The sequence below is a fragment of the Pristiophorus japonicus genome, chromosome 4 (genome assembly GCF_044704955.1).
Source record: "Pristiophorus japonicus isolate sPriJap1 chromosome 4, sPriJap1.hap1, whole genome shotgun sequence".
Taxonomy (NCBI): Eukaryota; Metazoa; Chordata; class Chondrichthyes; family Pristiophoridae; genus Pristiophorus; species Pristiophorus japonicus.
In genome coordinates this window covers 315,095,943-315,122,693 of record NC_091980.1, presented here as the reverse complement: position 1 = coordinate 315,122,693, position 26,751 = coordinate 315,095,943, and the positions used below count along the sequence as shown (strand labels likewise).

General features: G+C 49.6%; 1 protein-coding gene across 2 annotated transcripts in view; it reads left to right on the top strand.

The window, feature by feature from the left end:
• The first annotated feature begins 2,950 nt into the window (after window positions 1–2,950).
• Window positions 2,951–26,751, top strand: part of noxred1 (NADP-dependent oxidoreductase domain containing 1) — a 49,878-nt gene continuing 26,077 nt past the window's right edge. For both annotated transcript variants that reach the window (XM_070879719.1, XM_070879718.1), the window contains exons 1-2: window positions 2,951–3,169; window positions 24,878–25,077. In XM_070879719.1, the coding sequence (XP_070735820.1) occupies window positions 2,994–3,169; window positions 24,878–25,077 (376 nt within the window). In that variant the 5' untranslated portion in view covers window positions 2,951–2,993. The remainder of the gene's footprint in view (window positions 3,170–24,877; window positions 25,078–26,751) is intronic.

The following is a 26,751-nucleotide window of genomic DNA, read 5'->3' as shown; positions in this document are numbered from 1 at the left end:
TCAGACAGGAAGCAACGAGTAGGAGTAAATGTGTACTTTTCAGAATGGCAGGCAGTGACTAGTGGGGTACCGCAAGGTTCTGTGCTGGGGCCCCAGCTGTTTACACTGTACATTAATGATTTAGATGAGGGGATTAAATGTAGTATCTCCAAATTTGCGGATGACACTAAGTTGGGTGGCAGTGTGAGCTGCGAGGAGGATGCTGTGAGGCTGCAGTGTGACTTGGATAGGTTAGGTGAGTGGGCAAATGCATGGCAGATGAAGTATAATGTGGATAAATGTGAGGTTATCCACTTTGGTGGTAAAAACAGAGAGACAGACTATTATCTGAATGGTGACAGATTAGGAAAAGGGGAGGTAGCAAAGAGACCTGGGTGTCATGGTACATCAGTCATTGAAGGTTGGCATGCAGGTGCAGCAGGCGGTTAAGAAAGCAAATGGCATGTTGGCCTTCATAGCAAGGGGATTTGAGTACAGGGGCAGGGAGGTGTTGCTACAGTTGTACAGGGCATTGGTGAGGCCACACCTGGAGTACTGTGTACAGTTTTGGTCTCCTAACCTGAGGAAGGACATTCTTGCTATTGAGGGAGTGCAGCAAAGGTTCACCAGACTGATTCCCGGGATGGCGGGACTGACCTATCAAGAAAGACTGGATCAACTGGGCTTGTATTCACTGGAGTTCAGAAGAATGAGAGGGGACCTCATAGAAACGTTTAAAATTCTGACGGAGTTAGACAGGTTAGATGCAGGAAGAATGTTCCCAATGTTGGGGAAGTCCAGAACCAGAGGTCACAGTCTAAGGATAAGGGGTAAGCCATTTAGGACCGAGATGCGGAGGAACTTCTTCACCCAGAGAGTGGTGAACCTGTGGAATTCTCTACCACAGAAAGTTGTTGAGGCCAATTCACTAAATATATTCAAAAAGGAGTTAGATGAGGTCCTTACTACTAGGGGGATCAAGGGGTATGGCGAGAAAGCAGGAATGGGGTACTGAAGTTGAATGTTCAGCCATGAACTCATTGAATGGCGGTGCAGGCTAGAAGGGCCGAATGGCCTACTCCTGCACCTATTTTCTATGTTTCTATATTAGCATCCTCCAGTCCTCCGGCACCACACCTGAAGCCAGAGAGGATTGGAAAATGATAGTCGAAGCTCCTGCTATTTCGTTTTTTGCTTCACTTAGCAGCCTGGGATACATTTCATCCGCGCCTGGGGACTTATCCATTTTCAAAGCTACTTAATACCTCCTCTCTCACTATGTTTATTTCATCTAGTATTTCACACTTCTCCTTGATAGTAGTGTCTGCATCGCCCCTCTCGTTTGTGAAAACAGACGCAAAGTATTCATTAAGAACCATACTCACATCTTCCTCCTCCACACAGAGATTCCGCTCATGGTCTGCAATAGGCCCGACCCTTTCTTTAGTTATCCTTTTGCTCTTAATATATTTATAAAACATCTTTGAGTTTTCATTAATTTTACTTGCCAGGAATTTTTCATGCTCTTTGATTTAGTAATATCCCTTTTAATTTCATGCCTGGACTTTCTAAACTCCTCTAGAGATTCTGCAGTATTTAGCCCTCGGTATCTGTCAGAAGCCTCCCTTTTTTTCCTTTATCCTACCCTGTATGTCCCTCAACTTCCAGGGGGCTTTAGATTTGTTAGTCCCACATTTTTCTGTGGAGAGAGAAGCAGAGTTAACGTTTCAGGTCGATGATGAATTCTGACCAGGGGAGGCAGACCCGAAACGTTTACTCTGTTTCTCCCCACAGACGCTGCCGGATCTGATGAGATTTCCAGCATTTTCTGCTTACCAACGATATCTCCGCAAGATCCTGCAAATCCCCTGGGAGGACAGACGCACCAACATCAGTGTCCTCGACCAGGCTAACATCCCCAGCATTGAAGCACTGACCGCACTCGATCAGCTCCGCTGGGCAGGGCCACATAGTCCGCATGCCCCAGACACGAGACTCCCGAAGCAGATGCCCTTATGCGGAACTCCTCCACGGCAAGCGAGCCAAAGGTGGGCAGCGGAAACGTTACAAGGACACCCTCAAAGCCTCGCTGATAAAGTGCGACATCCCCACTGACACCTGGGAGTCCCTGGCCAAAGACCGCCCTAAGTGGAGGAAGAGCATCCGGGAAGGCGCTGAGCACCTCGAGTCTCGTCGCCGAGAGCATGCAGAAATCAAACGCAGGCAGCGGAAGGAGCGTGCGGCAAACCAGTCCCACCCTCCCCTTCCCTCAAACACTGTCTGTCCCACCTGTGACAGGGTCTGTGGCTCCTGTATCGGACGGTTCAGCCACCTGAGAACTCACTTAGAATGGAAGCAAGTCTCCCTCGATCCCGAGACACTGCCTCTGATGATGGATGATGACTTTTGGTTGGGAAAGGCTTTGTGAAATGCTGAGGAGGTGCACGACATTGTAGTCCTTTCTTTCTTTCCATAGACTAACTTGTGTTTACTTGTGAACAATCCAATTCAACAGAAGAATTATTTGGGCCAACAGGCGCCCTTTGACCCTCTGATTTCCCAGGTAACGGAGCCACCTGCGAGACAGAGAGACCTTTCACCCGGAGGTACTGGCTGCGGCTTGGGCGGTTGCTGTGGAGACGGAGGGGGCGGGGCGGCCGCTGTGGAGACGGAGGGGGCGGGGCGGGGCGGTCGCTGAGGAGACGGAGGGGGCGGGGCGGTCGCTGAAGAGACGGAGGGGCGGGGCGGTCGCTGTGGGGGCGGTGCGGTTGCTGAGGAGACGGAGGGGGCGGGGCGGTCGCTGTGGAGACGGAGGGGGCGGGGCGGCCGCTGTGGAGACGGAGGGGGCGGGGCGGCCGCTGTGGAGACGGAGGGGGCGGGGCGGTTGCTGTGGAGACGGAGGGGGCGGGGCGGCCGCTGAGGAGACGGAGCGGTTGCTGTGGAGACGGAGGGGGCGGGGCGGGGCGGCCGCTGAGGAGACGGAGTGAGGCCTGTGAGCGGCCCTGGGCCGGGGGATGGCGAGCGTTGATTACTCGGGTCTCACCGAGCACCTGCCGTCTCTCTCCTTCGAGGCGCCGCTGACCGAAGAGGAAAAAGTTTTCAGCAAAAAACTGAGGTTGCGGTGCTGGGCCCAGACTCTCTGCGGCTGCGCACACGCCGCCTTCTACTGCAAGCTCCTGACAGCCATCAGGTAATCAGTGAAACCATAGCAACCAGTAATCAATCACAACTCACAGCAATCACAGAAACAGAGAAAATAGGTGCAGGAGTAGGCCATTCAATAAGATCATGGCTGATCATTCCCTCAGTACCCCTTTCCTGCTTTCTCACCATACCCCTTGATCCCTTTAGCCGCAAGGGCCACATCCAACTCCCTCTTGAATATATCCAATGAACCGGCATCAACAACTCTCTGCGGTAGAGAATTCCACAGGTTAACCACTCTCTGGGTGAAGAAGTTTCTCCTCATCTCGGTCCTAAATGGCTTACCCTTTATCCTTAGACTGTGTCCCCTGGTTCTGGACTTCCCCAACATCGGGAACATTTTTCCTGCATCTAACCTGTCCCGTCCCGTCAGAATTTTATATGTTTCTATGAGATCCCCTCTCATCCTTCCAAACTCCAGTGAATAAAGACCCAGTTGATCCAGTCTCTCCTCATATGTCAGTCCAGCCATCCCGGGAATCAGTCTGGTGAACCTTTGCTGTACTCCCTCAATAGCAAGAACGTCCTTCCTCAGATTAGGAGACCAAAACTGAACACAATATTCCAGGTGAGGCCTCACCAAGGCCCTGTACAACTGCAGCAAGACCTCCCTCCTCCTATACTCAAATCCCCTAGCTATGAAGGCCAACATATCATTTGCCACCTTCACTGCCTGCTGTACCTGCATGCCAACTTTCAATGACTGATGTACCATGACACCCAGGTCTCGTTGCACCTCCCCTTTTCCTAATCTGCCACCATTCAGATAATATTCTGTCTTCGCGTTTTTGCCCCCAAAGTGGATAACCTCACATTTATCCACATTATACTGTATCTGCTATGCATTTGCCCACTCACCTAACCTGTCCAAGTCACCCTGCAGCCTCTTCGCGTCCTCCTCACAGTTCACACCGCCACCCAGTTTAGTGTCATCTGCAAACTTGGAGATATTACACTCAATTCCTTCATCTAAATCATTGATGTATATTGTAAATAGCTGGGGTCCCAGCACTGAGCCCTGCGGCACCTCACTAGTCACTGCCTGCCATTCTGAAAAAGGACCCGTTTATCCCGACTCTCTGCTTCCTGTCTGCCAACCAGTTCTCCACGTCAGTACATTACCCCCAATACCATGTGCTTTAATTTTGCACACCAATCTCTTGTGTGGGACCTTGTCAAAAGCCTTTTGAAAGTCCAAATACACCACATCCACTGGTTCGCCCTTGTCCACTCTACTAGCTACATCCTCAAAATTCGAGAAGGTTTGTCAAGCATGATTTCCCTTTCATAAATCCATGTTCACTTGGACCAAACTGCTTTCCAAATGCGTTATTACATCTTTAATAATTGATTCCAACATTTTCCCCACTACTGATGTCAGGCTAACCGGTCTATAATTCTCAGTTTTCTCTCTCCTTTTTTAAAAAATCTCACAAAACCCTCGGTCCCCTATTACTTCCAGAAGGTTATTTGTGTCTTCCTTCGTGAAGACAGAACCAAAGTATTTGTTCAATTGGTCCACCATTTCTTTGTTCCCCATTATAAAATCACCTGAATCTGACTGCAAGGGACCTACGATTGTCTTCACTAATCTTTTTCTGTTCACATATCTATAGAAGTTTTTGCAGTCAGTTTTTATGTTCCCGGCAAGCTTCCTCACATACTCTATTTCCCTCCTCCTTCCTCCCAATTAAACCCTTAGTCCTCCTCTGCTGAATTCTAAATTTCTCCCACTCCTCAGGTTTGCTGCTTTTTCTGGCCAATTTATATGCCTCTTCCTTGCATTTAACACTATCCTTAATTTCCCTTGTTAGCCACAACTCACTCATTCACAATCACAGCAATCAATAATCAATCACAACTCCCAGCAATCAATAATCAAGCACTGAATTCACAGTGATCAATAATCACTGAAATAATAGCAATCAATAACCAATCACTGAAATCACCAATCAATAATCAATCATTGAAATAACAGGAATTAATAATCACTGAAATAACAGCAATCATTAATCAATCAATAATAACAGAAATAACAGCAATCAAACTGGGAACGGTAGCAAAGTGGTTTTGTTACTGGACCAATAATCCAGAGGCCTGGACCAGTGATCTGGAGACCCGAGTTCAAATCCCACCATGGCAGCTGGGGAATTAAATTCAGTTAATTAAATAAATCTGGAATAAAAAGCTAATGTTAGTAATGGGCATAATTTTCCCCAAAGTTTTTCTTTGGTGTACTTGAAGAGTTGCGCCCGTTTTTGGAGGGTCCAAGTACACCAAAACAAAATGTTCTAAGTTTCCCTGTTGAATTTCTAACCTGTCCCTTATTTTTGGGGGCGGAGCTTTGATCTGCGGCTAAAAGATCAGTTTGCCATGGTAACCAGGGACACAATGCGAGCTGAGGCAGCTAAGTGAAACACACAGCCAGCTCCCAACAGATTAAAACATATTGCATCAACTTAAAAACACTAAAATATATTGCAGCAACTTACCTCCAATTATTAAAGCTAGTCCTGCTCCCCGCCCCTAGCCCTGGCCAGAGGGCTTGCCGTTCTGCTACCCTAGCCCGCCCTGAGTCCCTTGCCGGTGCCAGTCCAGCTCCCCCACCCCCACCCCCCCGCCAGCCCCGAGTGCCTTGCCGGTCCGACCCCCTGCCTAACCCTGGCTCTGAATGTCTTGCCAGCCCACAGCCCTGCCCATAGCCCAGGCCGAATGGCCTCCTCCCTGCCGGTCCCCGCACCTAACTACACCCGAAAGGCTTCCCTCCATCCTCTCTCTCTCCCCCCCCACACACTCTCTCCCCCCCCTCCCCCACACACCCTTTCTACCCCCGCACACCCCTTCTCTCCACCCCCACACTGCCCCCCCCACACCCCCTCTCCCCCCCCCACACCTCCTCTCTCACCCCCCACACCCCCCCTTTCCCTCTCTCCCCCCCACAACCCCTCTCTCTCACCTCTCTACCTCCCCACACTCCCTCTCTCCCCCCCCCACACCCCCTCTCCCCCCCCACACCTCCTCTCTCCCTCCCACGGCCCCTCTCTCACCCCCCCACACCCCCCCTTTCCCTCTCTCCCCCCCACACCCCCTCTCTCTCACCTCTCTACCTCCCCACACTCCCTCTCTCCCCCCCCACACGCCCTCTCTCCACCCCCACACTGCCTACCCCCCACACCTCCTCTCTCCCCCCACACCCCCTCTCTATCCCCACACCCCCTCTCTCCCCAACCACACCCCCTCCCCCCTCTTCCCCTCACCCCCTCTGCCTCCCCTGAGACACACCCTCTCTCTCCCCACACCCCCTCTCTCTCCGCCATCCCCCTCTTCTCCTCACCCCCTCTTCCCCCCAACCACCCACCCCCACAACCCCTCTCTCTCCGCACCCCCACACCCCCTCTCTCTCCGCACCCCCACACCCCCTCTCTCCCCCCACCCCACTCCCCTCCCCACACACCCTCTCTCCCCCCCACATCCCCCTCTCTTCCCCCCCACAAACCCCCTCTTTCACCCACACCCCCACTCTCTTTCCCCCCCCCCCCCACACCCCCCCTCCCCCCACACGCCCCTCCCCCTCTACAACACCCATATCTCACCCCCACACACCCCTCCTTTCCCCCCACACCCCCTCTCCTCCCCCACACACCTCCCTCTCCCCTCTACATCCCCTTCTCCCCCCCCCACACACCCTCCTCACACCACCCCTCTCCCCCCCACACCCCCCTCTCCCCGCTTACACCCCCCCACACACCCCCACCCCCTCTCCCCTTTCACACACACTCATCTCCCCCCCCACACCCCCCTCCCCCCACACACCCCTTTCCCCCCACCCCCCCTCACCCCCACCACACACACCTCTCCCCCCCCCCCCAACATACCACTCAACCACACACCCCCTCTCCCCCCCACACACCCCCTCTCCGCCCTCCGCACCCCCTCTCCCCCCCACACTACCCCCCCACACCCCCTCTCTTCCCTCCACACCCCCTCTATCCCCCCACACCCCCTCTCTCCCCACACACCCCCTCTCTCCCCCCCACGCCTTCTCTCGCCCCCCTCCCTCCCACCCCCTGTCTCGTCCACCTCCCCCTCTCTCCCCCTCCCCCTCTCTCGACCCCCCCCTCCCTCCCCCCACCGTACCTTTCCTGCTGCTGCTGTCCTGGCATCTGGTGCAATTACCTGCGCAATTTCTTTAACTCTCCGGAAGGTTTTTCTGCAGAGGCCACATACGCTGGCCTAAGCAGAACTGGAGTAACTCTCAGCTGGCCAAACTTTCCTCAATGGCCAGAATTGGCGTGGGTGGCAGGTTACACTCTCTTTGGCTGAAAAAAAAATGTACCTAAAAAAATCGTAACTAACTGAGTTACGTTGGGGCAAATTGATTGGGGAAACTGTGATTTTTAAAATTTAGGCCAAAAAAAGCAGCCTGCTCCAAAAAAACGGCGCAAGTCACTGGGGAAAATTGAGCCCCATGAAACTATTGGATTGTTGTAAAAACCCATCTGGTTCACTAATGTCCTTTAGGGAAGGAAATCTGCCGTCCTTACCCGGTCTGGCCGATATGTGTCACCAGATCCAACATTGTGGTTAACTCTTCACAGCCCTCTGAAACGGCCAAGCAAGCCACTCAGTTGTAGCAAACCACGTTTCAAGAAGGTGGCTCACCATTACCACCTCAAGGGCAATTAGAATGGCCAATAAATGCTTGTTTTGCCAGCGACGCCCACATCCCATCAACAAATAAATCTGTCATGTATTCAACTGTCATTGTAATCTTAAGTTGTACACCGTGAGAAAGCTGACCACGAGGTGGTGAACTTGTGGGAGACACTCCTAACCTGGACTTTCAGGTATAAAAGGGGAAGCTCCACCCACCTTCATCACTTCAGTGCTGGAATAAAGGTAACTGGTCACAGAGTGACCTTCTCTCTAGTATGGGCCTCGTGCGCATTTATACTTTATAGTAAGGACATATCATTGGCGACTAGAAACTGGGATTTAAACCACGCGAGCATGGCCACTAGCAGCACAGACGAGAGGTACTGTGTTGGTGATGATTGGGACGATTTTATTGAGAGACTACAGCAAAGTTTTGTCACTAAGGAACGGCTGGGACAGGATTCGGCCGACAAACGCAGGGCTCATCTCCTGACGGTTTGTGGATCCAGGACCTACTCCCTGATGAAGGACCTTCTAGCGCCAGAGAAGCCGGCAGACAAGACTTTCGAAGAGCTCAGTAAGTTGATCGGGGAACACTTTAAACCGGCGAGCAGCATGCACATGGCGAGACACCGGTTTTACACGCACTGGCGGCGAGAAGGGCAAAACGTTCCAGACTTCGTGGCAGACCTCCGGCGACTGGTGAGCCTATGTAAGTTCCCAGATGTATGCAGAGCGGAGATGCTGCAAGACTTTTTTATTGAGGGCATCGGGCACACTGGGGTTTTCAGGAAACTGATTGAGACCAAAGACTTGACCCTGGAAACGGCGGCTTTGATAGGCCAGACATTTATCTCAGGGGAGGAAGAGACCAGAATGATGTTTGACAAAAATCTTGGTTTAAATGCAGCAAATGGACAGGGAGTCAACATTGTTAACGCGGCACACAGTTCTCCAGGCAGACAGGGGCAATCGGACATGCACGAGCAGGTAGTCGAACCCAAAGGGGGAATTCAACAGAGACAATGGCTAGCTGAACGGCGATTCATGCCATCGCAAGGGACAATGTGGCCAGTAATGGGGCCATCAACACCTGTCAATGGTGCGTTTAAGGACAGTTATAGAGACAGTCACAGACGATCGACTGGTAATGGACCTTTTGTTTCCAACAACGGCTCATGTTGGAGGTGTGGAGGCAAACACACAGCCAGAGCTTGCAGGTATCAGCAATATACCTGCAGAAATTGCAACGTCAGCGGTCACTTGCCGCGTATGTGCAGGAAGCCTGCAGCCAGGTTGATGTACGAGGAGGACAGGCCCGATGTAAGCCCTACGAGGCCAAATGGACACTGGGGGAAATCGCTGGAAGCTGAAGTTCAGCAAGTTCATGTGGGGCACATATACAGTTCATACACCAGGACGCCACCAATAATGATGAAAGTGCTCCTCAATGGCATCCCAGTAGTAATGGAGCTGGAAACGGGGGCCAGCCAGTCCCTGATGAGTATCAAACAGTTCGACAAGTTGTGGGCGTCCAAGGCCAGGAGGCCAAAATTATTGCCAATTGACACACAGCTACGGACATATACAAAGGAGATCATTCCGGTGCTAGGCAGTGCCACGGTAGTTGTGACCCACAAAGATTCGGAGAACAGGTTGCCACTCTGGATTATCCCGGGGGGCGGTCCCGCACTGCTGTCATGAACTGGAAATGGGGCGATGTCAATGCAATTTCTTCTGTGGAGCGAATATCATGCTCACAGGTCCTGGACAAATTTGACTCACTATTTCAACCGGCATTGGCACTTTCATGGGGACCAAGGTAGTGATTCACATAAACCCGGACGCCAGGCCAGTACATCACAAGGCCAGAGCGGTGCCGTAGGTGATGCGGGAAAAGATAGAAGGCGAATTGGATCGCCTGCGGAGGGAAGGCATCATCTCGCCAGTCGAATTCGGTGACTGGGCGAGCCCGATTGTGCCGGTGCTCAAGGCGGACGGGTCGGTCGGTGGTGATTACAAGGCCACCATCAATCAGGTGTCACTCCAAGACCAGTACCTGCTACCGAGAACGGAGGACCTCTTTGCGATGCTATCCAGTGGCAAACTTTTTTCAAAATTGGACCTGACCTCAGCTTACATGACCCCGGAGCTGGCCAGTGAGTCGAAGAAACTGACCACCATCACGACACACAAGGGGTTGTTTGAGTACAACAAATGTCCGTTTGGGATTCGCTCGGCCGCCGCGATCTTTCGACGAAACATGGAAAGTCTCCTCAAGTCGATTCCAAGGACGGTGGTTTTTCAAGACGACATCATCATCACGGGTTGCGATACTGAAGAACACCTCCACAACCTGGAGGAGGTGCTACGCAGACTGGACCGGGTAGGTCTGCGACTGAAAAAGGCGAAGTGCGTCTTCTTAGCTCCAGAGGTAGAATTCCTGGGAATCAGACGGGATCAGACCTACTGCGTTCAAAACGGAAGTGATCCAGAGAGCACCCAGACTGTGTAACACGACGGAGCTGCGTTCGTTCCTGGGGCTCCTGGACTATTTTGGTAACTTTCTTCCCAAATTGAGCACGCTGTTAGAGCCGCTACACGTGCTCCTAAGCAAAGGTCGCGAATGGGTCTGGGGGAACAGCCAGGAAAGGGCTTTTGATAGAGCACGCAATTTGTTATGCTCCAACAATCTGTTAACGCTATGTGACCCATGTAAGAAACTTATTTTAACGTGCGATGCATCATCCTATGGGGTCGGGTGTGTGTTGCAGCATGTTAATGCCAAGGGTTAGTTACAGCCGGTAGCTTATGCCTCCAGTAGTCTGTCCCAGGCAGAAAGGGGCTACGGGATGGTAGAAAAGAAAGCGATTGCATGTGTATATGCAGTAAAAAAATGCACCAGTACCTGTTTGGCAGGAAATTTGAGCTGGAGACAGATCACAAACCCCTAACGTCCCTTTTGGCCGACAACAAGGCCATAAATGCAAATGCATCGGCCCGCATACAGAGGTGGGCACTCACATTGGCTGCCTATGACTATACAATTCGGCACAGACCGGGCACTGAAAACTGCGCCGATGCCTCAGCAGGCTCCCACTAGCCACCACCGAGGGGGCAACCGAGCATGCTTGGCTGTTGAAGCTTTCGAAAGCGAAGGCTCACCCGTGACAGCCTGTCAGATCAAAGTCTGGACAAATAGAAATCCGCTACTGCCTTTAGTCAAGAATTGTGTCCTTAATGGGGACTGGGCAGCCACGTACGGGGCATGCCCTGAGGAATTTAAACCATTTCACAGGCGCAAGGATGAACTCTCGAAACGGGCCGATTGCCTACTATGGGGAAACCGAGAAGTCATGCCCCAAATGGGCAGAGAGGTGGTCATCCAAGAACTCCACAATGAGCACCCGGGCACTGTCATGATGAAGGCAATTGCCAGGTCACACGTTTGGTGGCCAGGGGTAGATGCACACCTGGAACTTTGTATTCGCAGGTGCAACACGTGTGCCCAGCTGGGCAATGCGCCCAGGGAAGCCCCCCTTAGCCCCTGGTCCTGGCCCGCCAAGCCATGGTCACGCATCCATGTGGACTACGCAGGTCCTTTCATGGGAAAAATGTTTTTGGTTGTAGTAAACGCCTACTCCAAATGGATCGAGTGTGACACCCTCAATTCAAGCACATCCTCTGCCACGGTAGAAAGTCTATGGGCAATGTTCGCCGCCCATGGTCTACTGGATGTCTTGGTCAGTGATAATGGCCCGTGCTTTACGAGCATTGAGTGCCTGGGCTTCATGGCAGGAAATGGTATCAACCATGTCAGAACGGCACCGTTCAAGCCGGCTTCAAACGGCCAGGCGGAACGAGCAGTGCAGATAATCAAACAGGGGGTGCTCAGAATCCAAGGGGGTTCCCTACAAAGCCGTTTATCACGCCTCCTGTTGGCCAATAGATCCCGACCACACTCGCTCACAGGGGTTCCACCCGCAGAGCTGCTAATGAAAAGGATGCTCAAAACCAGGTTATCACTTATACACCCCACCATGAAAGAAATTGTTAAGAGCAGGCGCCGGTCACAATGTGACTACCATGACGGGAATGCGAGGGCGCGATGTATTGATGTCAATGACCCTGTTTTTGTCCTCAGCTACGCTGCAGGGCCTAAATGGCTCGCAGGCACTGTGATTGCCAAAGAGGGGAATAGGATTCTGGTAGTTAAACTTACCAATGGACAAATCTGCCGCAAACACGTGGATCAAACAAAAAGGAGGTTCAGCAACCCCATAGAAGAAGCAGAGGAAGAACACGATGTAGAGTTCACTCCACCACAGATGACCGAACACCGGGACCAAGTGGAGGAGAACCCAGTCACTGTGGGCAGTCTGGACAGGCCTGAGGCACCGCAAACAGCAGACACTCAGGCCAGCGCCCAACAACCGGAGCCCTAACTCAGGCGTTCTACAAGGGAGCGTAAACCACCAGAGAGACTTAACCTGTTATCCCAATAAGACTTTGGGGGGGGAGGTGATGTCATGTATTCAACTGTCATTGTAACCCATGTATAAACTGACCTAAGTTGTACACCGTGAGAACATTGACCACTAGATGGTGAACTTGTGGGAGACACTCCTAACCTGGACCTTCAGGTATAAAAGGGGAAGTTCCACCTACCTTCATCACTTCAGTGCTGGAATAAAGGTTACTGGTCACAGAGTGACCTTCTCTCTAGTTTGGGCCTCATGTGCATTTATACTGTATGGTAAGGACGTATCAAAATCAATCCCTGAAATCACAGCAATCAATCATCATCATAGGCAATCCCTCGGAGTCGAGGATAACTCGCTTCCACTCGAAAAGTGAGTTCTCAGGTGACTGGAGAGTCTAATGCGGGACCTACAATCTCTGTCACAGGTGGGGCAGACAGTGGTTGAAGGAAAGGGAGGGTGGGGTGCCTAGGTTGACACATGCTCCTTCCACTGTCTACGCTTGGCTTCTTCTTGTTCTCAGCAATGGAACTCGAGGTTTTCAGCGACCTCCCGGATGCTCTTCCTTCACTTTGGGCGGTTGTGGGCCAGGGATTCCCAGGTCCCAGGGGATGTTGCATTTTATCAAGGAGGCTTTGAGGGTGTCCTTTAAACGTTTCCTCTGTCTACCTGGGGCTCATTTATCGCGTCGAAGCTCCGCGTAGAGCGCTTGCTTTGGGAGTCTTGTGTCGGGCGTGCGCATGATGTGGCCCACCCAACGGAGCTGATCGAGCGCAGTCAATACTTCGATGCTGGGGATGTTGGCCCGAACAAGATCACTGACATTTGTGCATCTATTTTGCGGAGGCAGCGCTGGTGGTACTTCTCCAGCGTTTTAAGGTGTCTGCTGTATATAGTCCACATCTCTGAACCATAAAGAAGGGTGGGTATCACTACTGCCCTGTAGACCATAATTTGGTGCCAGATTTAAGGCCCTGGACTTCAAACACTCTTCCTCAGGCAACCGAAGGCTGTACTGGTGCACTGAAGGCGGTGTTGGACCTCATCGTCAATGTCTGCCCTTGCTGACAGTAAGCTCCTGAGGTATGGAAAATGGCCCACGTTGTCCAAGGCCTCATCATGGATTTTGATAATCGGGGGGCAGTGCTGCGTGGTGGGGTCAGGTTGGTAGAGGACCATTGTCTTACGGATGTTTAGCGTAAGGCCCATGCACTTGTACGCCTTGGTGAAGGTGTTGACGATGGCTTGGAGTTCGGCCTCCAAGTGTGCGCAGGATCTGGCCTGGAGGTGGCGGAGGTTGAACAGGTTCCCATTTGTTCTATAATTTAGCTCCACTCCAGCAGGGAGCTTGCTGAGGGTGAGATGGAGCATTGCAGCAAGGAAGATTGAAAAGTGCAATGCCGTAGCCTTGCTTGACCCCAGTACGGACGTGGATTGGGTCAGTGGTGGATCCGTTGGTCAGGATCACGGCTTGCATGTCATCGTGAAGCAGATGGAGGATGGTGATGAACTTTTGAGGGCAGCCGAAATGGAGGAGGATGCTCTATAATCCCTCACGGTTGACAGTGTCAAAGGTCTTTGTGAGGTCAAAGAAGGCCATGTACAAGGGTTGGTGCTGTTCCCTTGTAGTTGTCGCGCAGTGATAATCATGTCCGTTGTATCCCTTAGTGGACGGAACCCGCATTGTGATTCTGGGAGGAGTTCTTCAGCCACAGGGAGAAGACAATTGAGAAGGATTCTTGCGATGATTTTCCCTGTGACCAACAGCAGGAAGATTCCTCTGTAGTTACTGCAGTCGGGCTTGTTCCCTTTTTTGAAGATGGTCATGATTACGGCATCTCTGAGATCTCCTGGCATGCTCTCCCCCTTCCAGATAAGAGAAATTAGGTCATGTATTTGTGTCAATAGTGCTTCTCCGCCATGCTTGAGTGCTTCGGCGGGAATTCCATCTGCTCCTGTTGCCTTGTTAAGAACAGAAGAAATAGGAGCAGGAGTAGGCTATTTGGCCCCTCGAGCCTGCTCCGCCATTCAATAAGATCATGGCTGATCTGATCATGGACTCAGCTCCACTTCCCTGCCCGCTCCCCATAACCTTTACTCCCTTATCGCTCAAAAATCTGTCAATCGCTGCCTTAAATATATTCAATGAGCCAGTCTCCACAGCTCTCTGGGGCAGAGAATTCCACAGATTTACAACCCTATGAAAGAAGAAATTACTCCTCATCTCAGTTTTAAATGGGCGGCCCCTTATTCTAAGACTATGTCCCTTAGTTTTAATTTCCTCAATGAATGGAAATATCCTCTCTGCATCCACCTTGTCAAGCCCCCTCATTATCTTATATGTTTCGATAAGATCACCTCTCATTCTTCTGAACTCCAATGTGTATAGGCCCAACCTACTCAATCTATCCTCATAAGTCAACCCCCTCATCTCCAAAATCAACCTAGTGAACCTTCTCTGAACAGCCTCCAATGCAAGTATATCCTTTCTTAAATATGGAGACCAAAACTGTTCGCAGTACTCAAGGTGTGGCCTTACCAATACCCTGTACAGTTGTAGCAGGACATCTCTGCTTTTATACTTTATCCCTCTTGCAATAAAGGCCAACTTTCCATTTGCCTTCCTGATCACTTGCTGTACCTGCATACTAACTTTTTTGTGTTTCATGCACAAGGTCCCCCAGGTCTCTCTGTACTAGAAACATAGAAAATAAGTGCAGGAGTAGGCCATTCGGCCCTTCGAGCCTGCACCACCATTCAATAAGATCATGGCTGATCATTCCCTCAGTACCCCATTCCTGCTTTCTCTCCATACCCCTCGATCCCCTTAGCCGTAAGGGCCATATCCAACTTGCTCTTGAATATATCCAATGAACTGGCATCAACAACTCTCTGCGGTAGGGAATTCCACAGGTTAACAACCCTCTGAGTGAAGAAGTTTCTCCTCATCTCAGTCCTAAATGGCCTACCCCTTATCCTAAGACCGTGTCCCCTGGTTCTGGACTTCCCCAACATTGGGAACATTCTACCCGCATTTAACCTGTCCCGTCCCCTCAGAATCTTATATGTTTCTATGAGATCCCCTCTCATCCTTCTAAACTCCAATGTATAAAGGCCCAGTTGATCCAGTCTCTCCTCATATGTCAATCCTGCCATCCCGGGAATAAATCTGGTGAACCTTCGCTGCACTCCCTCACTAGCAAGAATGTCCTCCCTCAGATTAGGAGACCAAAACTGAACACAATATTCCAGGTGAGGCCTCACCAAGGCCCTGTACAGGGAGTAAGATCTCCCTGCTCCTATACTCAAATCCCCTAGCTATGAAGGCCAACATGTCATTTGCCTTCTTCACCGCCTGCTGTACCTACATGCCAACTTTCAATGACTGATGTACCATGACACCCAGGTCTCGTTGCACCTCCCCTTTTCCTAATCTGCCGCCATTCAGATAATATTCTGCCTTTGTGTTTTTGCCATCAAAGTGGATAACCTCACATTTATCCACATTATACCGCATCTGCCATGCATTTGCCCACTCACCTAACCTGTCCAAGTCACCCTGCAGCCTCCTAGCGTCCCCCTCACAGCTTACACCGCCATCCAGTTTAGTGTCATCTGTAAACTTGGAGATATTACACTCAATTTCTTTATCCAAATCATTGATGTATATTGTAAAGAGCTGGGGTCCCAGCACTGAGCTCTGCGGCACTCCACTAGTCACTGCCTGCCATTCTGAAAAGGACCCGTTTATCCCGACTCTCTGCTTCCTGTCTGCCAACCAGTTCTCGATCCACGTCAGTATATTACCCCCAATATCATGTGCTTTGATTTTGCACACCAATCTCTTGTGTGGGACCTTATCAAAAGTCCTTTGAAAATCCAAGTACACCACATCCACTGGTTCTCCCTTGTCCACTCTACTAGTTACATCCTCAAAAGATTCCAGAAGATTTTTCAAGCATGATTTCTCTTTCATAAATCCATGCTGAGTTGGACCGATCCTGTCACTGCTTTCCAAATGCGCTGCTATTTCGTTCTTAATAATTGATTTGAACATTTTCTCCACTACTGATGTCAGGCTAACCGGTCTATAATTATCCGCTCTCTCTCTCTCCCTCCCTTTTTAAAAAGTGGTGTTACATTAGCTACCCTCCAGTCCATAGGAACTGATCCAGAGTCGATAGATTGTTGGAAAATGATCACCAATGCATCCACTATTTCTAGGGCCACTTCCTTAAGTATTCTGGGATGCAGACTATCAGGCCCCGGGGATTAATCGGCCTTCAATCCCATCAATTTCCCTAACACAATTTCCTGTCTAATAAGGATATCCTTCAGTTCTTCCTTCTCACTAGACCCTCGGTCCCCTAGTACTTCCGGAAGATTATTCGTGTCCACCTTCGTGAAGACAGAACCAAAGTATTTGTTCAATTGGTCTGCCATTTCTTTGTTCCCCATTATAAGTTCAATACTGCAGCACTTTGCAATTTTTCTCCATTTAAATTATAATTTGCTTTTCTATTTTTTCTGCCAAAGTGGATAACCTCACATTTTCCCACGTTATACTCCATCTGCCAAATATTTGCCCACTAACTTAACCTATCCATAATCCCTTTGCAGATTTTTTGTATCCTTCTCAGAATTTGCTTTCCCACCCATCTTTGTATCACCAGCAAACTTGGCTACATTATACAAGTCATTTATGTAAATTGTAAATAGTTGAGGACCCAGTACTGATCCCTGCGGCGCCCCACTAGTTCCTGTTTGCCAACCGGAAAATAACCCATTTATCCCGACTCTCTGTTTTCTATTAGTTAGCCAATCCTCTATCCATGCTAATATATTACCCCCAGTCCCGTGAACTTTTATCTTGTGCAGTAACCTTTTATGTGGCACCTTATTGAATGCCTTCTGGAAATCCAAGTACACCACATCCACTGGTTCCCCCTGATCCACCCTGTTTGTTACATCCTCAAAGAACTTCAGCAAATTTGTCAAACATGATTTCCCTGTCATGAAACCATGCTGACTGCTTGATTGAATTATGCTTTTCCAAATGTCCCGCTACTGCTTCCTTAATAATGGACTTCAGCATTTTCCCAACAACAGATGTTAGGCTAACTGGTCTATAGTTTCCTGCTTTTTGTCTGTCTCCTTTTTTAAATAGAGGCGTTACATCTTCAGTTGATTGTTATTCTTCAGCTGACAGATGGCCTTTTCTACCTTGTGCCGGGCTGGGGTTGTGCTGAGATGGTGGTGGGTAGCATGCTGTGGGATGGAGTCGAGGACACTCGCGTCGAAGACAGAGTCTCGGTTAAGGAGATCTTCTGACTGCCTCTCTGTCCTTGATGTGTACCTCACCGTTCTTGGCCAGCAGTGGGGTAAGGCTTTGGGTGTTTGGGCCGTAGGTGGTCTTGACTGCGCTGAATAATCCTCGCATGTCATGGTTGTTGGCCAGCTGCTGGATCTCCTGTGCTTTCTCCACCCATCATCTGTTTTTTAGGTCGTGGATTTTTTGTTGGACCTCGGCCTTCAGCCGTCTGTAGAGCTGCTGTCTTGCTCTCGTGTTGGGTTGCTGTTTTAAATTCAGAAATGCCTTGCGCTTTTGGCTAATTAGCTCCTGGATCTCCTGGTTGTTCTTGTCAAACCAGTCTTGGTGTTTCCTGGTCTAGTGACCGAGCGTCTCTTCGCAGGTGCTGATTGTGGAGACCTTGTCGGCAGACCAGGCGCTGTGGGCACTCTGCATCTCTGGGTCATTGAGGGTTGCCAGGTTGGTAGTGAGGTACTGGCTGAATAGGGCTTTCTTATCAGGGTCTTTGAATGCCTCTGCGTTGATTTTTCTGCGGCATTGTTTCCGTTGCCGTCGCTGTTTTGGGGCTACAGTATATTGATAATGACGGAGCGGATTAGGTGGTGGTCCATCCAGCAGTCATTGGTTCCTGTCATGGCATGGTTGATGCGCACATCCCTTGCGGTCCTTCGTTCGGACAAAATCAATAATCAATCACTGAAATAACAGCAGTCAATAATCAATCACAGCAATCAGTCAATCCCTGAAATAACAGCAATCAATAATTCCCGAAATCACAGCAATCAATAATCAACCTCAGACATAACAGTGATCAGTAATCAATCAATGAAGTCACATTAATTAATAAAAGTAACATTTAATAATTAATAAATAAACAACTAAATTCTTAATCAATAACATCTGACTAACAATGATAATCAGGCAATAAACAACAGCACCGGCCAATAATTAATACATTAATAATGCCAGACAAATTAATAATTAATAATCACAACAAAAGTAGTCAAAGTTAAAACACCAGTTCAATAAATAATCAAGAGTAATGCTTGATTCAAACAATCGATTCATAACAGCACTCTGAATAACCCACAATAAATCATTAATTATCGCTATTTATAGATTGATTATTGCTGATTATCTTGCGTTATTGTCGATCAATAGTTTATTATTCACTGGATTTTTTAAATCATTAGTTATTATTCATTGTTTAATTGCTAATTATTAATCAATTTGTAGATTATTTAAAATTATTTGTTGCTGACTGTTGAGTATTTACTTTTTATTCATTGATCATTTATTAGCATATTATTAATTATTGATTATTGATTTTTATTTTGCTGATTATTAGGCACATACTATTTGCTTATTTCCAATAGCCCTCCTGGCTAATAAATAATAATTTGATTACTAATCAGCAACGAATAATCAATAACACCAACAACTTGTATTTATATATATATATTTATGTAGTGCCTTTAATATAGTAAAATGTCCCAAGGCGCTTCACAGGAGCATTATCAAACAAAATTTGATACTGAGCCATATAAAGAGATATTAGAACAGGAGACCAAAAGCTTGGTCAAAAAAGTAGGTTTAAAGGAATGTCTTTAAGGAGGAGAGCGAGGCGGAGAGGTTTAGGGAGGGAATTACAGAGCTTAGGGGCCAGGCACCTGATGACATGTGCGCCAATGGTGGAGCAATGGAAATCGGGGATGTGCAAGAGGCCAGAATTGGAGGAACGCAGAGATCTCGGATGGTTTTAGGGCTGGAGGAGATTACAGAGATAGGATGGGGACGAGACCATGGAGGGATTTGAACATAAGGATGAGAATTTTTAAATTGAGGCGTTGCTGTACTGGGAACCAGTGTAGGTCAGTGATCACAGGGGGTGATGGGTGAACTTTGTGCAAGTTAGAATACGAGCAGCTGAGTTTTGGATTAACTCAAGTTTACGGAGGGTAGCTTCAGATCAGTGGTCATGGGAGTGTGGTGCAGGGTCAACTAAAAGGGATAACTTTTCACTTGAGAAGCAGTTGATTCCCAATATGGAGAAAGGACAGGGAATTAGAGATATAAAGATAAAGGCTGACCAAGTGGTGGGACAGGTTCGATGGCCAATGGCCTACCCTCTACAATAATGAAGTTTTGAAGGATGGGCTGGTATGGCAGCTCAACATTCTTGGTTATAGGGTTTTCAGACGGGATAGAGAGGGGGGAATAAAGGAGGAGGGAGTCACAGTATTGATTCAAGAAACAATTACAACTGTGAGGAGGGATGATATGTTAGAAGAATCATCAGATGAGGCCATATGGGTTGAATCGAAGAACAAAAAAGGGGTGATCACACTGCTGGGTGTGTACTATAGACCCCCAAATAGCCAGAGGGAGATAGAAGAGCAAATATGTAGGCACATTTCTGAGAAATACTATAGGGTATTAATAGTAGGGGATTTCAACTACCCTAATATTAACTGGGATAAAATTAATGTGAAAGGTATAGAGGGTGCAGAATTCCTAAAATGCATTCAGGAGAACTTTTTTAGCTAGTATGTAACAAACCCAACATGAGAGGGGTGGTTCTGGACTTAGTTTTAGGGAATAAAGCTGGGCGGGTGAAAGGAGTATCAGTGGGAGAGCATTTTGGTGCTAATGATCATAATTCAGTTAGATTTAAGGTAATTATGGAAAAGGACAAAGATAGACCAGGAATAAAAGTTCTCAATTGAGGAAAAGCCAATTTTGCTGAGGTGGGATGGGATTTAGCCAACCTAGACTGGAAACAGCTACTTGAAGGTAAATAAGTGTCAGAGCAGTGGGAGGCATTCGAGGAGGAGACCCTGAGGGTTCAGAGCAAGTATGTTGCAAAAAGAAAAACTATGGGACTATGATGTCAAGGGACATACCAGGGGAGGATAAAGAAAAATAGGGAGGCTTATGACAGATACCGAGGGCACAATACTGCTGAAACGGTAGAGGAGTATTGAAAGTACACAGGTGCAATTAAAAATGAAATTAGGAAAGCAAAGAGAGAACATGAAAAAATGTTGGCAAGTAAAATCAAGGAAAACCCAAAGATGTTTAAATACATTAAGAGCAAGAGGATAACTAAAGAAAGAGTAGGGCCTATTAGAGACCATAAAGGTAATCTGTGTGTGGAGGCGGAAGACGTGGGTATGGTTCTTAATGAATACTTTGTGTCTGTTTTCACAAAAGAGGGGGGCGATGCAGACATTGCAGCAGCTCCCCTGACCTGCGAGAAAACGGCATCGGCAGGCGGGGGTATAAGTAGGAGAGCTAGCCACTGCAGGGAGCAGCGTCAGCTGGCCCAGGAGTGCAACCACTTCTAGAAGGGCGACTGGACTGACTTCATTGGAGTCCAGACAGCCCATTGGAGCGGCATCCGAGCCCAGCGGGGGGGCTGAGATCCGGGCCCAGCAGGTGCGGAGGTCAAGCCCAGCGAGGGACGGGGTTCGAGCCCAATGAGGGACGGAGGTCAAGCCCAATGAGGGACGGAGATCGAGCCCAGTGAGGGGCGGAGGTCGAGCCCAGTGAGGGGCGGAGGTCGAGCCTAGCGAGGGACGGGGTTCGAGCCCAGTGAGGGGCGGAGGTCAAGCCCAGCGAGGGACGGGGTTCGAGCCCAGTGAGGGGCGGAGGTCGAGCCCAGTGAGGGACGGGGTTCGAGCCCAATGAGGGACCGAGATCGAGCCCAATGAGGGATGGGGTTCGAACCCAGCGAGGGACGGAGATCGAGCCCAGTGAGGGGCGGAGGTCGAGCCTAGCGAGGGACGGGGTTCGAGCCCAGTGAGGGGCGGAGGTCCGAGCCCAGCGAGGAGCGGAGGTCGAGCCTAGCGAGGGACGGGGTCCGAGCCAAGCGAGGAGCAGAGGTCGAGCCTAGATAGGGACGGGGTTCGATCCCGGCGAGGGGCGGGGGTCCGAGCCCAATGAGGAGCGGAGGTCGAGCCTAGCGAGGGACGGGGTTCGAGCCCAGCGAGGGGCGGAGGTCCGAGCCCAGCGAGGAGCGGAGGTCGATCCCGGCGAGGGGCGGAGGTCGAGCCCAATGAGGGACGGGGTTCGAGCCCAGCGAGGGGCGGAGATCGAGCCCAATGAGGGACGGGGTTCGAGCCCGGCGAGGGGCGGAGATCGAGCCCAATGAGGGACAGGGTTCGAGCCCAGCGAGGAGCGGAGGTCGAGCCTAGCGAGGGACAGGGTTCGAGCCCAGCGAGGAGCGGAGGTCGAGCCTAGCGAGGGACAGGGTTCGAGCCCAGCGAGGAGCGGAGGTCGAGCCCAGCGAGGGACGGGGTTCGAGCCCAGCGAGGAGCGGAGGTCGAGCCCAGCGAGGGACGGGGTTCGAGCCCAGCGAGGGGCGACGCAGCATTTAATATCGGCAGGGTCGTGGCCCAGGGAATGGTGCAGCATTTAACAACAATGGGGTCGGGGCCCAGGGAATGGTGTAGCATTTAACAACAGTGGGGTCGGGGCCCAGGAACGGTGCAACATTTAACAACAGTGGGGTCGGGGCCCAGGAACGGTGCAATATTTAACAACAGTGGGGTCGGGGCCTAGGGGAGGCGCAACAGAGCAGGTCTCCAGTCGTCTTGTTCAATCCTCGCCACTGGACCAAGGCCTAGCTCTGTCAAGCCCGTGTGGTGGCTGGTGTGCAACGGTCGCCACACTTTTAAAAAATCCACGCACAGGCATCTTCCACACTTCAGGATGTAATTCATTGTAACACTTGTGAGCCCATCTTTTTTTGTGTAAAGAGCGTCATCCTCGTTTCGAGGGACTGCCTATGGGGGAGGAGGAGTGTGAAATGTTAGATGAAATAAACATAGTGAGAGAGGAAGTATTAAGAGGTTTAGCAGCTTTGAAAGTGGATAAATCCCCAGGCCCGGATGAAATGTATCCTAGGCTGTTAAGAGAAGCAAAAGAGGAAATAGCAGAGGCTCTGACCATCATTTTCCAATTCTCTCTGGCTACAGGTGTGGTGCCGGAGGACTGGAGGACTGCTAACATTGTAACTTTGTTTAAAAAGGGAGAAAGGGATAGGTCGAGTAATTACAGGCCAGTCAGCCTAACCTCGATGGTGGGAAAATTATTGGAAAAAATTCTGAGGGACAGGATAAATCTTCATTTGTAAAGACGTGAATTAATCAAGGACAAGGACAGTCAGCATGGATTTGTTAAGGGAAGGTCATGTCTGACTAACTTGATTGCACTTTTTGAGGCGGTAACAAGGAGGGTCGATGAGGGTAGTTCGTTTGATGTAGTGTATATGGATTTTAGCAAGACTTTTGATAAGGTCCCACATGGCAGACTGGTCACGAAAGTAAAAACCCAAGGGATCCAGGGCAAAGTGGCAAGTTGGATCCAGAATTGGCTTAGAGGCAGGAAGCAAAGGGTAATGGTTGATGGGTGTTTTTGTGACTAGAAGGCTGTTTCCAGTGGGGTTCCACAGGACTCAGTACTAGGTCCCTTGCTTTTTGTGGTATATATCAATGAATTTAAACTTGAATGTAGGGGGTGTTCAGAAGTTTGCAGATGAAACTAAAATCAGCTGCGTGGTTGACAATGAAGAAGAAAGCTGTAGACTGCAGGAAGATATCAATGAACTGGTCAGGTGGGCAGAACAGTGACAAATGGAATTCAATCCAGAGAAGTGTGAGGTAATGCATTTGGGGAGGGCTAACAAGGCAAGGTTATACACATTAAATGGTAGGATACTGAGAAATGTAGAGGAACAAAGGGGCCTTGGAGTGCATGTCCACAGATCCCTGAAGGTAGCAGGCTAGGTAGATAAGGTGGTTGAGAAGGCATATGGAATACCTGCCTTTATTAGGCGAGGCATAGAATACAAGAGCAGGAAGGTTATGCTTGAACTGTATAAAACACTAGTTAGGCCACAGCTAGAGTACTGCGTGCAGTTCTAGTCACCACATTACAGGAGATGTAATTGCTCTAGAGAGGGTACAGAGGAGATTTACGAGGATGTTGCCTGGACTGGAGAATTTTAGCTATGAGGAAAGATTGGATAGGCTGGGTTTGTTTTCTTTAGAACAGAGGAGGCTGAGGGGAGACCTTATTGAGGTGTATAAAATTTTGAGGGCCGAGATAGAGTGGATAGGAAGGACCTATTTCCCTTAGCAAAGGGTTCAACAACCAGGAGACATAAATTTAAAGTAATTGGTAGGAGGTATAGAGGGGATTTGACGGGAAATTTCTTCACCCAGAGGGTGGTGGGGGTCTGGAACTCACTGCCTGAAAGAGTGGTAGAGGCAGAAACCCTCACCACATTTAAAAATTATTTGGATATACACTTGAAGTGCCGGAACCTACAAGCCTACGGACCGAGAGCTGATAAAGTGGGATTAGGCTGGATAGCTCTTGGTCGGTCGACACGGATACAATAGGCCGAAATGGCCTCCTTCCATGCTGTAAATGTCTGTGATTCTATGATTTTGACAGTGGGCTATATTATGTACCAAATTTGTTCCTGGTGAGGTCCATATTGTGTATAATATAGTTTAATCCGGTCTCTATGTTGCTAAAATGATGTAGAGGCACTGGACTGAGAGGCTATAACTATCAGGAAAGATTGAACCGGCTGGGGCTGTTTTCTCTAGCGAAGAGAAGGCTGAGGGGTCGTTAAAGTTATGAAAGAGTTCGATAGACGTAGAGAAGATGTTACCACTTGTGTGGGAGTCCGAATCTAGGGGCCACAATTATAAGATAGTCACTAATAAATCTGATAAGGAAATCAGGAGAAACCTCTTTACCCAGAGAGTGGTGCGAATGTGGAACTCACTACCACAGGGAGCAATTGAGGCACTGCATTTATGAGGACACTAGATAAGTACATGAGGGAGAAAGGAATGGAAGGGTATTCTGACAGGGAGAGCTGAAGTAGATTGGGAGGAGGCTCGTGGAGGATGGCCAATATTTATCCCTCACTCAACATCACTAAAACAGATGATCTGGTCATTCTCACATTGCTGTTTGTGGGAGCTTGCTGTGCGAAAGTTGATTGCCGTGTTTCCCACATTACAACAGTACTTAATCGGCTGTAAAGCGCTTTGAGATAGCCGATGGTCGTGAAAGGCGCTCTATAAATATAAGTCTTTCTTTCTATTCATTTGTGTGCACCATAAACACCGGATAGACCAGTTGGGCCGAATGGCCTGTAAAATCTATGTGATCCAAACTAACACAATGCTCATAGCAAGCTAACTGTGTTTTACATTCCCTACAGATGCAGAGTGCTGGATGAATCATGCTTTCACCACTCCTGGATGTCTAAGTTCCTGATACTTAGGATCGATTCTGGTTCTCTGAGAATCGGGGTGCTGGGCTGTGGCGTTTTGGGGAAACAACTGGTGTTGGCCTTGCTTCAGCTGTCAGATCTGACTCCAGCCAACATCACCGTCTCCACTAGGAGACCAGAAAATCTCAGTAGGTTTATTTAAGGAGTAAAAATTCTAATTATGCTTTAGATTGAAGCAAAAGCTAAAGGAAAGTAGGAACCGGCACAGGTGCTCTCTAAGTTCCCCAACCTCTTTAGCGGAATACAGGAGAACTCCTCAATAAATAAGCTGCCTCCACATCTGGGGAACTTGGGGAGTGCTACACTGTTAGGGGGCAGTACTGAGGGATCGCTGCACTGTTGGAGGAGCAGTATTGAGGGAGTGCTGCACTGTTGGAGGAGCAGTACTGAGGGAGTGCTGCACTGTCAGAGGGGCAGTACTGAAGGAATGCTGCACTGTCGGAGGGGCAGTACTGAGAGAGCGTGGCACTGTCGGAGTGGCAGTATTAAGGGAGTGCCGCACTGCCGGAGGGGCTGTGCGATGGGAGGGCTGCACTATCGGAGGGGCAGTTCTGAGGGAGCGCTGCACTGTCGGAGGGACAGCACTGAGGGAGCGCTGCACTGTCGGAGGGGCAGTACTGAGGGAGCGCTGCACTGTCGGAGTGGCAACACTGAGGAAGCGCGGCACTGTGGGAGGAGCAATGTTGTGGAAGCACAACATTGTCGCAGGGGAAGATCTGTGGGAGTGCTGCACTGTCAGAGGGGCAGTACTGAGGGAATGCTGCACTGTCGGAGGGGCAGTACTGAGAGAGCGTGGCAGTGTCGGAGGGACAGTATTGAGGGAGCGCTGCACTATCGGAGGGGCAGTACTGAGGGAGTGCTGCACTGCCGGAGGCGAAGTTATGAGGGAGCACTGCACCGTCAGACGATCCATACTGTCAGTGCAGCACTTCCTCAGTAGTGCCCTCTATCAGTAGACATAACAGAGGGAGGGCTGCACTGTCGAAGGAGCAGTACTGAAGGAGTGCTGCACTGTTGGAGGGGGCATACTGAGAGACTGCTGCACTGTTGGAGGGGAGCATAGAGGAGTGCTGCATTGACGGAGTGGCAGTACTAAGGGAGCGTGGCAGTGTCGGAGGGACAGTATTGAGGGAGCCCATTGTACTGTCAGAGGGGGAATACTGAAGGAAGGTGGCACTTTCAGATGGTCAGTACTGAGTAAGTGCTGCACTGTTGGAGGGGCAGAACATAAGAACATAAGAAATAGGAGCAGAAGAGGCCATTTGGTCCCTCGATCCTGCTCTGCCATTTAATAAGACCATGGATGATCTGATCATGGACTCAGTTCCACTTTCCTGCCCGCTCCCCATAACCCTTGACTCCCTTATCTTTCAAAAATCTGTCTATCTCCGCCTTAAATATATTCACTGACCCAGCTTCCACAGCTCTCTGGGACAGAGAATTCCACAGATTTACAACCCTCTGAGAGAAGAAATTTCTCCTCATCTCAAATCTAAATGGGCGATCCCTCATTCTTAAACTATGCCCCCGGTTCTAGATTCCCCCACGAGTGGAAACACCCTCTCTGCATCTACCCTGTCAAGCCCCCTCAGTATCTTTTATGTTTCAATAAGATCACCTCACATTTTTGTAAACTTAAACGCCCAACCTACTCAACCTTTCTTCATAAGTCAACTCCTTCATCTCAGGAATCAACCTAGTGACCTTTATCTGAACTGCCTCCAAAGCAAGTGTAACCCTCCATAAATAAGGAGACCAAAACTGTACGCAGTACTCCAGGTGTGGTCTCACCAATACCCTGT